The 14,352-nt window shown below is 38.8% G+C and overlaps 1 protein-coding gene across 2 annotated transcripts in view; it reads left to right on the top strand.

Moving 5' to 3' along the window:
• Window positions 1-14,352, top strand: part of ZFPM2 (zinc finger protein, FOG family member 2) — a 470,612-nt gene that overhangs the window by 303,009 nt on the left and 153,251 nt on the right. For both annotated transcript variants that reach the window (XM_030304303.1, XM_030304302.1), the window contains one exon: window positions 4,628-4,739. In XM_030304303.1, coding sequence (XP_030160163.1) covers window positions 4,628-4,739 — 112 coding nt within the window. The remainder of the gene's footprint in view (window positions 1-4,627; window positions 4,740-14,352) is intronic.

Genomic DNA, 14,352 nt, shown 5'->3' with positions numbered 1-14,352 from the left:
GGTGAGAGGTCCAGCATGGATCCCATTAGACTGAAATCAAGGTGGAATGCATTCCATTCCTGAGGTTCTAGTGGAGAATACCTTTCCCACTATTCAAGCTGGTGGCGGAATTCAGTTCCTTGCGGTTGCAAAACTGAGGTCCCTGTTTCCTGCTTCCTGAAACAGAGTCATTCCAGTTTCTGGACACCACTGTGCTCCTTAGTTTATAAACTCAGTATGCCATCCGCAAAGGCAGCAAAGGCAGGTGGAATCCTTTTCATATGGAGTTCCTTTGATCTACTGTGTTGCCTCTCCTGTCTTCAGGAACTCAGGTGTTCAGACTGGGCCTGTCCAGATAATCTAGGATATTTCCACCATTTCACAGTCCTACACCTTAATCACTTCTTTAAAACCCTTTGCCCAAGTAAGGTAACATATTGACAGGTTCCGGAGAATTAGGGCATGGGACTACGTTTATATCCACTCTCTTTCCCAACATATTGTGCCGACTGTATGCTCTGTAGGATACTAATAAACATCTTGGTCTTACGTTCTTCATTTGTGAAATTAGGGAGTGAAACTCACTGAACTTTGAAGTTGCTTCCATTTCTTAACATTCTAGACTTGTATGAGTCCTTATGATAGAGACCTGGGAAAGTGAACCTAATGATCAATGTGGATATTATTGTTATTTTCTATTCATGGATTTTGCTGGAGTGTAGATTTCATATAATCCTGGCTAACTCCTTCCTTCTCACACTTGGTAATCTTCTTTGAAGTCAGTCAATCTCTACGAAAGTTGACTTCTTCAGAAAGAAATTGACTTACCTCCTCAAAACTGTAATAACTGGTCCCTTGAGATTTTTTATCTACTTATTATTTACTTCACAGCTTTGGTAGAGCTTTCAGCAAGTTTTAGCTACATTTTTGCTTTTGCTTTATTGATTTAGAGTAAAAGAAATTGTTTTTCCTTCAATTCAGTTTCTTAATAAGTCCGATTCTATCTATGCCCAGGTTTCCAAAGTTTTAAAAGGTATGATGCCTAATGTACTATTAAGGAAAGATATTAATTAACTAGTTTTATTTGCACCATGAAATTAATTCCTTTGAGTCTTAATTTGCTTATATACTAAATGGAAAAAGTTAATACCTAAGCCCTCGAGTTTAAAAATCAAAAAAGATAATTGAACGGAAGTACAGTGTCCAACATTTAGTGTTCAATAGATGTAAATGACTAATATTGTTGTAACAGTAGTAGTGGGGGTGGGGGGATAAATCATCCCAGTTTGCCAAGGAATTTCTCGTTTAAAGGCTGAAAATCCAGCATCCTGGGGAACCCTTCAGTCTCAGAAAAACCCAAATGGTTGGTCACCCCAGGAGTCTAGCTGGAAACAGCTAGAAATAGATACGATGTTTTCCTTTTACCAGCCATTTGACCTAAAAGAAGTCATTAGTCTTTGAGTTGCAAGTTTTTCTTTTTTATCTGAGAATGGATATGAAGACTAAATAAAGTAGGTGTCTAACAAGAAACCTGCACAAGTAGCGTAAGTAATAGTACCCTTATTCTTCCTGGTTAAACAATCTTTACTGGCTTCCTTTGCTTAGAAATTTAAGCATAAAAGGTTTTGCCTGATATAAAAAAACATCTTTCAAAATAGCTTCTAACCTGCCCTTCCAGACACATTGCTGTTATTCCTCTCCCACCTGTCAGTAATGAAAATATTGATGATGATGGTGACGATGATGATAGCTAATACTTATCTAGCACTTTCTACAAATCAAGAATGGCTGTAAAGACTTTGTAAGAACTCAAAAGCAAAGTATCCCAGAACCGCTCACCATTGCCTGTACTCACGACTCATATACTGCTCAGACTTTGTCCATGGCATACCACAAACTGCAGATTTTCCCCATTTATCCTTTAAGAGCCTGTCTAAATGTCACCTCCGCTATGATATCTTCCCAGAATCCACAAGACAGAACTTTCTTTCTTGCCCTGCATTAACCCCAAAACAATTTACACATGACTTTTCGCTCTTATCATGCGACTGTTTGCATTATATTCAACTTTTTTTCTTAGGTATCTGTATCTTTCACCAAAAAGAAAGATGCCTTAATATTGCTAGCACCAAAAAACACAGGACCAGGATAGAGGTGGTTTGTATATTCATAAGATGAATGGAAGATTACAGTATCAGCAAATCAACTGATTTACTTTACACTAAAATATTTCCTAAAGAATTTAAATGATCAATATCTACTTTTCATATTATCTGTGGAAAATTGTGAAAGCTGATTTACTGTGTAGAAATCCATGTGGCTTTAAGAACTGTAGAGTGTAAAGATTAAATAAAAAGTATGTCTTTCCCATAAAATAAGAATACAGTAGAAATGGGGGAGGTGCCTGTTGTTGAAATCTGTTATTTAAAACCAGAAAAGAACATGTGTTACAAATAAGATCGCGAAATCTCCTACATAATAACGGTCTACCGAAATGGTGGACTCTCTCTTGTGACTCGTTCTGCTTTTTGCCTGGAGACCTGCTGAGCCTGATCTGTGGGTTTACCTGTTTCTCTGGTAGTAAAGGGAGCTGACATATGCATAATTAAGACCTAATATTAATTGGATATGGGTCATTATCACTTCAGATTGAAGAAGCTTACTTGCCCTCAATTGTGTTTTCAAATGGAAGTAAATAAAAATGGTCACTCAGACTGATAACCGTAAAGATAACTTGCTAACATCTTTGCCTGTATTGTTAAAAAAAAAAATAGTATAAAATTACTTCTTTTCTACAGGCCTTTAGACTGTATTCTTCTTTCCTGTATTCTTCTTTCCTACAGACTATATTTTCAGGGATAATTTCTATAGTTTGTTACTAGAGAAGTTTCTCGGAATGTGTAGAGCACCAGATAAACGTTTTTAATGGTTGTACTTACCAAATATTAAGATGTATAGTTGAAAAGTGAACAATTAAGATGTGTGGTTGAGGGGTGCCTGGGTGGCGCAGTCGGTTAAGCGTCCGACTTCAGCCAGGTCACGATCTCGCGGTCCGTGAGTTCGAGCCCCGCGTCAGGCTCTGGGCTGATGGCTCGGAGCCTGGAGCCTGTTTCCGATTCTGTGTCTCCCTCTCTCTCTGCCCCTCCCCCGTTCATGCTCTGTCTCTCTCTGTCCCAAAAAAAAAAAAAAAAAAAAAAAAAAAAAGATGTGTGGTTGAAAAGCGAACAATTTAAAATTGAATCAAAGAACGAACACGAAAAACCAGTATGCTAGCATTTCTTGCAATTGATCTGGCTTACCGTCTCTTAATATTTGAAGTATTTTTTTCAGACTTTTAAAAAAAATTTATCCATGATGGTTGGTTTTTTTTCATTAAACAGTGTATTTTACAGTAGTTTTACCTCTTATAATATAATTGATACTTTAAAGAACGGGTTAACATTCATCTTACGCCTAGTCGTCAATATGGGTTTGCAGCTAACAACAGATCTGTGTCTCAGGTGCAATCATTGTTGTTATTTAGTGGGGGAGATGGGTTTTCCAGATTCCTGAGGGATTTGAAATGACCAGATTACACGGAACTCCACAAGTGAATACTTATTAATGCCAGTTTGGGAAATGTGCAGCAAAGTCCCAGAATGAGCCACGATCTCTGTGGCAGGATCATATCTAGGTGAAGGTTCAGTTCAAACATTACCTTGAGACCCTTGCATTGTACTCTGGGTTTTGTGATATTCGATATACAGACATGGTCTGGTGGATGATAAAAGTCTGACTGCTAGTTCACTGTGACTCATCGGGAAACAACAGTCTTGCTAAGGCTCACTTGTTTCCTCCTCAGTTTATTTCCTGCCATGTTTAATGTAATTAAAGGCAAATAATTCGCGTTCCAAACAGCCTAAATTGATAAACCTTTTGAGCCTTATGTTGAAAATGTACAACCGGAAACATTTTGTTCGAACTAGGGCGAGTGTCTCCCTGCCTCTGTGCTTCCCAGAGCGAGGTATGTCATGCTTTAGTTGCTCTGCATCTGAATTTATTCACGATTCCTCTTTTATACTCTTTCTGGAGACAATGTATGGTGAATCATTAGCATTATTATTATTTCAGTTACAGTCAGACTACATATCCACACTTAGCAAAGGGGGTTAGGTAGATTTCATTATTCATTTGAAATAAATTCCGACTCTAATAAAAATGTTGCTCAGGGTAGAGCTTTGAAATGGATCCTGATTCTTTAAATTCTTTCCTGTCTGTTTCAGGAAATAGTGAGATCCTGTTGATAGTAAAGTACAATGTGTCTAAAGTTCACTTCTAAACACTCTGCTCTTTGCAATGAAAGTCATCTGCATTCTCTTTATAATTCAGAGCCGCAAGAGATCTGTCTAATCTTGGAGATCTGATCCAGTATCATTTAGGGAAAAAAAAAAATCCTTGATAATAATTCTACCATTCAGATTAGTGAAAGCAGTAAAGCCTTACAGCTTCTGTCATCTTAAAAAGATATTATGAGACAGGGGAATACGGACGTGGATTATGGTTTGGGAGATTTAGTTGTTTGTAAAAATAAAATGATTAGTACAGTTATTATTCAAGTTTTTAATCAACGAAAGCAAATGGCATCTGTTTGTTATCATTCTTTCTACAGAAGACAAAGGCTCAGGTCCCAATGGTGCTGACTGCTGGTCCCAAGTGGCTACTGGATGTGACTTGGCAAGGAGTAGAAGACAACAAAAACAACTGCATTGTGTACAGCAAAGGTAAATGCAGGAATCATTTCCCTCTCTCTTTGCGAGTTTTGGAACCTGAGCGTTGCACAACAGCACCCAGTGAGCGGGGAATGAGAATGCAAAGTGACATTTGATCCCCTCTCTTCCTTTTTCCCTCCTGAATCTCTCTAACCTGTGTTGTCAGCAAAGCCTACTGGGCTTTTTGTATACAAAACATGACAGAAAGTGTTATACCATTAATTACTTAGCACTGCACACATTTACCTAACCCTGCATTTGAGTGGTGTGACTGGAGCCTTCCTTGCTGTTAGCTTTATTGATAGCCAGTTTGATGAAATCCCAGGTCCCTCTCTCTTAGACATTATCTACAGAAAGCAAATTCCTTTGAAACTTAGCAATTCGTGTCAAGGTGCATGCTCCAGGAGGCATTGCATTCCAGACACTGTCTTGAAATCACTCATGATGGGGATAGCTGAAAATGAAACCATTGCAAAGACGGAGAATTCTTCCCCATGGTGATTTCTGAAGGGCAGGAGGCAAATGGGAAAGAGGAAGCCGATGGCTTGCAGTGCTTTGCCTTTGATTTGCTCAGTGTGGCATCAGCCCAGACTGCCGTCATATAGATACACCCTGGCTACAAAGGAGCCCAAGTTCCGGGATGGCACTCCCCAGCGCAGTCCCCTGTTCGTGTGTGGTGTCATTTGGGGCACTTTTCTCCACCTTCAGGTCGTGGGCCCCAGCTCTGTACTCTTACAGAGAAGTCCCTAATCGTGCTTCTTCGTAAATATTGCAAAACCTTGGGCTTCGCATGTTTAATTTCTTTTAGCTTTCTTTTTTAACCAAATAGACCTACTGAGATCAAAGATTTATTTGCACAGTGAACCTAGAAACCATAAAAGCGTACAAGGGAACAAGCAAATAAGCACCCCTATCAATATATTAACATATAAAACACTAATCATAACATCAAAGACTCTTAAAAACTTGCTAGAAACAATTACAACTTGTTCCTATAATCATTACAATTTGTACACTTATAAGAGGATTGCCTTTAAACTACCATAAGCCTTTGAAAGTTGAAACACCGGAAAGAGGGAATTTGTGAGCTTAAAAAACAATCTGCACACCAGGATCTGATTATATTCCTTTTCCTTCTATAATTGCTGGTCCCAAACCTACTCATTTTCTAACCTGAAATACCTGTGGTATGCTGGTGGGAGCTTTTAACTAGAAGGGAAGTGAGATTTTCCCAGGATATGTCAACATGATCTATCAAAGTGGAAGGAAATGGTATAGTGAACCAGCTTACCAGTGCCCACGTTCAGAGCGCAGAAATACAAAAGAGGCCTTGGAATGCAGGCTTAATCACTAGGAATAAATGGTAGTTGTATAATGCCTTATCTCCGCGATGGTGGTATAATATGGAGGAACCAAGGGAGTAGCTGTTCTCTTGTCATAATCCAGATCCATTGCATTTTTAAATCAGCCATTCTTTGGGGAGCAATGGTTGTTATTTTGCTATATAAGAAATATGGCAGAATTGCAGTTCTGTGTTCAGCGGAGTACTCTAACTCGAACACGTTTATGTTTGTATTATGGTTGGCAGTAAGTAATTTGGAGCAATTTATAGAAGGTTACTCATTAATTAACGCATGAAGCAGATCTTGAGCCCAACTAGTTGCTGGCCTCGTACATGGCTACTAATAGCCACCATTACTCGGCACCCCTGAATCCTCTCCATGGTACTTCCATACCAGCCATGTGTGCTTCCCTCATTCTTCTCCATCACCTTGGTTTTTTTTTTTTTTAATTTTTATTTTAACGTTTACTTATTTTTGAGACAGAGCATGAATGGGGGAGGGTCAGAGAGAGAGGGAGACACAGAATCTGAAGCAGGCTCCAGGCTCTGAGCAGTCAGCACAGAGCCCGACACGGGGCTCAAACTCAGGGACCACGAGATCGTGACCTGAGCCGAAGTCGGACGCTTAACCAACCGAGCCACCCAGGCGCCCCTCCATCACCTTGTTTTATGATCATTATCATATGGGTTCAAGAAAAGAGTAACAAAGTTAAAAATTCGGGGAAAAAAAAGTAAGTTAGCCGTTAACTTTTAGTAAAAGAAAAAAGTAAACAGGGATTATTGCTTGCTTTCCAGTCTACTCTGTAATTACCGAGGGCAAGAACTGTCTTAGTCACCTTCCTATCCTTGGTATGGTATGCTGCCATAAAGAAAAAAAAAGTACTCAATAAATATTGATTGGTTGACCAGATAAACAAAGGATGTGTAGTTGCCAGAAACTGTCACAGGAATTTCATATACTCAAATGATGAACCATAAGAATCACTGCTATATAATGGTTCTTAACCTACAAAAGGTAATTTGATATTGTTCAACTTAAGAACTATTGGTATTGTGGTACAAAGAGCGGGTAGTGCAATGTTTACTGTATAGGCATCATTTCATCTTCATTTACTACCTCCTATGAAGTAATTAATATACTACTCCATGTTACAAAAGGTGAAATGGAGAATTAGGTGGGTTGAGTAATTTGCCATGGTCGCATAGCTAGTAAGTGGTTGGAGTGGGGTTCAAATGTACATTTGTGTGACTTAGGGTCTGAGTTACAGACATTAGAATAATTTCTCCCGGCATTAGGCTTTCAAACAGCTTAATAAGATAAGTAGCTTTTTAAAAATCATTTTACATAGTTTGGCATTCTTTTTTTAATTATTGTTAAACGTTTATTTATTTTTGACGGAGAGAGACAGGCAGAGCATGAGTGGGGAAGAGGCAGAGAGAGAAGGAGACACAGAATCCAAAGCAGGCTCCGGGCTCTGAGCTGTCAGCACAGAGCCTGACGCGGGGCTCAAACTCACAGACGGAGAGATCATGACCTGAGCTGAAGTCGGATGCTCAACCGACTGAGCCACCCAGACGCCCCTGCATATTTTGGCATTCCCATTGAGAAAGATAGTATGGCTGTTCTTGGTCATGGAGACCTAACAATGCAGCCAAATTTCAAAACGGGTCTTGATGGTTCCAAACCCTATACTCCTACTGTGTGACTCTGACCTCCCCTTGCCATTTTATATGATGAGTAAATTCTTCCAAGTCAGAATAGCACAAAGATATATGTTAGAGTATGACACTCCCCAGTTGCATTACTCAGAACCCCAAGTGCATTAAAGAACAAGTCCTATGACCTAATATTGCCTATTGTGGCCCCTCTTGAAAACTCACAATGCCTGCTTGTATGAATGCTCTGAGAAGTTCTGTAGTGAACCAAAACAAAACAAAACACCAATTTAACTCATTTAACCATATGAGATAGGTAGATAGATTTTTTTTTTCTTTTCCTTTCCAATGGACACCCATTGCAGTTAGTGTTCTGGATAACACACTCAAAAACCCTTCTGTAAATTCTGTTCTGATACCCTAGATGGACTTCAAAGGCCTGATACTAATTCCTAGTATTCAGATTGCCTTTGGAGGGAGGGAATAACTCACCCAGAATATGTCTCAAAGTTCTGTGAATACCTTAATATGCTGGGATTGTACCAGGGATCATTTGAATCATGGAAAATATGACCCAAGAAAGCACTTCTATCAGGACCTTGTGGGCTGTGAGTTTGCTGTCTTCATAGGCAGCAGGTATGATAAGACTCCTCAAAGCAAAAGAGTTTTGTAGCTGGAAGGTTTTAGCAATTTAGATTTAGTAAGTATTGACTTGGGCATCCGTAATGTGTGAGGCATTTTCATAATACGTATGTTACTTATAAGCTGGGACTGTTTTCAAGTGATAGAAATCCAAATGAAATTGGCTTATGCAAAAAAAAAAAAAAAAAAAAGAATTACAGAGTGTGTGTGTGTGTGTGTGTGTGTGTGTGTGTTGGGGTAAGGAGATTCATCTACTCATAAAACAGAGTCTAAGGATGTTCTGACTTCAGGAACAGCTTAATCCAGTTGCTCAAACTTGGTCCCCAGGCTGTCTCTATCCTCTGCCTCTTCTTTCTTGCATGGGTTTCATTTTCAGAAATGCTCTCCTCAGGTAGTGGGAAGCTCCAGACTAATTCTACCAGCACCGCACTTCCAGTGAAACACAGCTTTCCTGGGTTTTGATTAGGGCACATCACATACCAATCTTTGATCCAATTAAACACTCTCCCTGGCAGACTACAATCATCCTTAGAGTAGAATTAACCCCACGTGAGCCACGAAGATGGAAAAGAAATAGTTCCCCAAATGAAACCAAAGTGCTGGTGCCAGATACAAAAGAGGTGTTGCTTGATGGGCTTAGATGCAACACGTTATTCCTAATGTCTAAGAAGCTCTCGCCAAAGACGACAAATGAATTCCTGAGGCGAAAATTACATTTCCGTGTTTTGTCTTCTAGCTAAGAACCTAAATTACTCATGAATTCTATGCCAAAATCATTATTATAAGGACCTGGCCATCTGAGAAGATATCAGTACCTATTTACAAATAGAATGTAAAAATGCATATGTTTAGCATTTTTTAAAATTGGCTGGACTGTGAAATTTTTGATATCATTTTCTTATGGTGTGTTAGATAGGCCACTTAATGTGTAACTATTACCATTTGAGAGGCATACTTAGTTCTTAAAGTATTATTAAATGTGAGCTAATAGCAAAATTAAATGTAACTGTAGTTTTCATTTCCAGGGTGTCCATCAAATAATTATTATAAAATTATATTATATCACTTAGTGCTTTGTGACAGGCTGCCATCATCTTGTTTCATCAAAGTAAAAAAGTATAGTATTTTGGCATTAATATTGTAATCTGATGTACTTTTTTCCTGCCTCAACTACCCCCTGTCATTCCAGAAAGTAATTAGCTCAACCAGATATTGATGGACCAGACCTGTTGGGTCATCTGTTTTTGGCCATTATTCTCAACAGACTCCAGATAATTCTAATTTACTTATCTCCAATGGAAAAATACTAAAAAGCACCATGCTGAAGTTAAAGGGAGGATGCTGGCGGGTAGGATTAGCAAGGCCTGCCCACTAACTCCTAAAATCCACTGATGCCTGTTGAGCCTTGGAGATTGATGTTTCTTCTCCATAAACCATGGTGTTCTTTACTTCATAGTGTTTGCACAGTATGGTGACCTTTCTCACATTGTAAAAGTAAATAGGTTGTTTTTGAATACTCAGAATTAAGCCATTAGCATGTGGGTTTCTTCATTCAGTTCATTTCCAATAAGGAACAATTTAGTTTTTCATGAGTTGTTATTTCAGTGTAGCCACATTCTCTAGGCGTCAAGATTAAGAGAATCAACGTTGCCAATCAAAAGAGTGAAAAAAGTATCGGTTAACTCCCACTCCCACCTTAACCACAGAAGATTTCTTTCCGTATGAAAGCACCGTATCAGTGTAAAAGAACTGTTGCTGGTATGCAAATTTGGGCAAATCATGTACCCTCTATAAATCTTGATTTCCTCAGCTGTAAGAGTGGGATAGCAGTGGCCACGTCGCAGAATTTTTGAGACGGAGAACCCTTACCTGTGTACATTATTATAAATAGTGTATTGCTAATTATCTTCTACTCAATCCCATTTGCTTTTGTGAACATGTCAGTACAAACCTAGAGGAAATGAAACCAGGTCTTTATGTTGGTATCAAGCAAGTGTGCAGGAAAACATCCTCATCTGGTAGCAGATTTGTAGCCACGTATTCCAGAAGTCTTACTCGGTTACTGTTGAACCCACAGTATCCCCAGACAACTGTCTGTATTACAGAATTAAAGGCCTGGAGCCTTTGCCTGAAGATGCTCTCAGAGTTTTCCCTTGAACACATGCTATTTTTATTTTTAAAGAAGTCTTACATAAAATGTCTAGTATAATTTTTTTTTTCAACGTTTATTTATTTTTGGGACAGAGAGAGACAGAGCATGAACGGGGGAGGGGCAGAGAGAGAGGGAGACACAGAATCGGAAACAGGCTCCAGGCTCCGAGCCATCAGCCCAGAGCCTGACGCGGGGCTCGAACTCACGGACCGCGAGATCGTGACCTGGCTGAAGTTGGACGCTTAACCGACTAAAATGTCTAGTATAAAGACGATAATGATATTATTAATACTAATATAGCAGTCACCTTTTACTAAACACTTACTCTATGCAGACATTGCTTGAAGTACTATACCTACAGTTTCTTATTTGCTATTTCGACAGACTTATGACAGAAGCAGCATTATCCCCACTTTACAGATGAGTAAACTGAGGTTTCGATAAATTAATAATTCGAGGATCTTTGGCTCATACATGGTGACGTTGGGATTCAATCTTGAGCACGTGGACTTCAATTCCCAATTGGACAATTAACAGCGTTCTGATAATGCCCTTCCCTGGGCCAAGATTGCAAGTGATTGTTCTTCTCCACAAATTTGTATATGTGTTTATCAGGAAATCTGCTTTTCCCCCCTCGTTCTGTGGTTGGCTTCAAGAACTAAAATAGCAGTGACAGCAGTGCTTTATGCTAATATATCTGTTACTTTTAAGACCACAGCAATTTAAAGCCACATGGAAGATGTATCTCAAAATCCTTCTGTGACCATCCTCAGAGTTCTGATTTTGCTTGTTTGCACAAATATAACCACGCAATGAGTTCATTTCAGCTTTCATTGATTGTCCGCTATGTTCAAGATCCTATAGGCACTGTTGAAATAATGACAGAAATGCTAATAGGACCTAACTTGGATGAGCAGTGTTCTACACCCTGACTAAACTGATCAACTTTTCAAAACAAAGATCTTTTAATGCGAGGACTCTTGCAAGGTGTGGACAAGTTTCCACCTTAAAATACAGAATCCATTGCATGTTGGTAGAGTTTTGAAACAATAGCCGTGTCTACCAGGGCAGCCAATTTTCAAAGTAGACTACAAGTTCATGTTTAACTTCACCTAAAGAGCTAATATTATATAAATAGGAAGCTATTTTAAAAAAGAAAAAAATTGTGCTCATATTTTAAGTGTTTATTTAACCATTCTGTAATTCATAGAAAATGTATAACTGTTGTCTAGTTTTATGATATTCTTAAAAGAGGGTGGGTGCCTGAACCAAATATTTAGCAGTGGGAATTATAAAATCATAAGGCGATTAAGTTAGCTAGTCGCGGAATTCCAATATTGCTTTTTAAATGACTTCAGGATATAGGAGGTACTAAGGTTATTATCTGTTATCAGGAATACAGTGGAATTGTACAACTGGATAATAACCAAACAAACTGACACAATGTAAAATTACATTATCAGTGTGTTAAAACAAAATTGCGCCCTAAAGGAGTCCACATGCCAGCTCAGAGCGGCAGTGTAATTATGCTTAACTCTGATAATTAAAATACAACGGAGATCAACAGAATCATTTTCATTAAGAAAATTATTAATGATGGTGGTATAACAGTAATTGATTGCAGAGCACCACAGGATAACGCGATGCCGAAAACCCAACATGTTTCAGGAACATCTGAGGCTTTTTCTGGTTATGTTCTATGAGAAAGAGAGAGGTTTAGAGGAGTAATTTATTATGCCTGTTCTAGGAATCCGTGGTTGTAAAAATGGCTGCTTTAGAAAACCACCATTTGGATTCAAATCGTCATTTCTGAGGGGTTCTTAAGGTCAAGATGAGTGACCCCAGTAGGTACTGTGTTATTTACAATAGAGCCGTCTGTTGCAAATTGCAGAACAACAGCCATTTCAGCAACTATCAGGCCTTCTGTCATTTCCTTTTCTTCCTACGTGTCTACTGTTTTTACAATTACGTTAGTGATTTACTTGGGTTATTTCAGTCTGGTTCCGATCGTACTGACTCCTTTATGTCCTTCGTTATCACCAATGTTTGTTATGTGATGTGAGAAAATACATTTGTTTTCATAGCCACATCTCTATGAATTTCCTTAATGAAATGTTGGTAAATAATCCTGCATGGTTATACTATTAATTACCTTAGTGGATCAGGTGGGCTATCACATATTGGAGAGAAATTATTCTAAACCACCCTGGACCCATACATGAATGAAAAGTCTTGTCTCTTAGGGGTAAATACCCAGGTGGGATGTTGGCAAATGATAAGAACTAAGAATATATCAGTTTTGTAAGTATAAAAATGAGAAATGAAGAGTGGGGTCTTTAGAGAGGTGACTCACTGTCACTCAGGGATGTTAGCTTGTCATATTCAAAGAGATGCTGATCTTGAAAGCTACCCCCCGAAGTATCTTTGACAGCTAAAATGAGGGACAACTCTTTAGGATGGATTCTTTTCAGAGTGAGATACCGTGACTGCTTTTTTAAGACAGTGTATTACGTAGAAGAAATTATGATGTTATACTTTCAAATGAAAAAGCAGAATAGGAAGTTTTGTCCCCAGAATGATTGTGAGTATATTTAAAAAGTGTATGTGGGGGCGCCTGGGTGGCTCAGTCAGTCGGTTAAGCATCCGACTCTTGGTTTCAGCTCAGGTCATGGTCTCACGGTTTGTGAGTTCGAGCCCTGAGTCAGCCTCTGCGCTGACAGTGCTGAGCCTGCTTGGGATTCTCTCTCTGTCTTACCCTCTCTTTCTCTCTCAAAATAAATAAATAAACTTAAAAAAAAAGCGTATGTGCAGGGACACATACTTGAAAGAAAGACCTAGAAATTAGAAGAGTATTTCTGTAGAGGTTATGGTAAGATTTGGGGAGGATATTTTTGTATCCCTCTTTTATAATTTTCTTTACATTGATTTTTTTTCTCATATAATTTAGGAAAAACATTTGCAAATGAAAATCACCCTTTGTCTTAACTACATTCTCACTCTTCTTTTTATGCAAGCCAAACTAAAAGAACAAAGAAACCTTTGCCTTGCCCACAAAATGTCTCTCATCCATAGAATTTAAGTTATTCCTTAGTGAGTTAATTATTTTTCTTTAGCACCTCTGTGAATGTCCTGGCACTCTGTTTCACAAGACAATTTTCTAAATAAAATAAAAGTAATTGAGCCAATGGTTTATGCATGATATGACCCAGGTGTCATGAGTGATACAAAAGAATATGAAACACTCCCACCCCAGCTTATGGTACTTCTTGAAAAACCTTAATTGACGAAGGTTACATAATACTGAGTTCAGTCCTGCAAGGTCAAAGAAATGGGGAGAGGCATTTGAGGAGGTTGAAATTGTGTGCCTGAAACTTTATGGACTACAGTGCATACGGTGTTTTCATGAGCGTATTGGCACACGCTTTAGGTAGAGCAGAGAATTTGCAAATAAAACCAGTGAGGAAGCCTCCACAAGCATCCAAGGGCCATGTTGTAGGTTCCATTAAATGCTCAGTCTGAAGACCTTGCAATGGAGGCAAGTGGAGAGCAACTGAAAGTTTTGAGGCACACACAATCACATTGGGATTTTACTAAGATTTCTGTGTCCAAGGGTTCAGCTTAGGTCCATCCATTAAGGAAACTGAGACTTTTTCTGTCAAGGAAATAGTATTGGTAGCTACACCCCTCTCGAAGACAGTAGTAAATCATCCACCTTGATCTACTCATTCCCTGACTTCTTTAATTTTTCAACTCCAAATGAACCTCTATCCCTTTGCCCCATCACCATCATTTTCCTGTCCAGCAGCAACTCCTGCCGTTACCTCCAGATTACC

Source organism: Lynx canadensis, chromosome F2, assembly GCF_007474595.2.
Source record: "Lynx canadensis isolate LIC74 chromosome F2, mLynCan4.pri.v2, whole genome shotgun sequence".
Taxonomy (NCBI): domain Eukaryota; kingdom Metazoa; phylum Chordata; class Mammalia; order Carnivora; family Felidae; genus Lynx; species Lynx canadensis.
The sequence above is the reverse complement of the archived record's forward strand: the minus strand, read 5'-3'. Positions and strand labels throughout refer to the sequence as shown.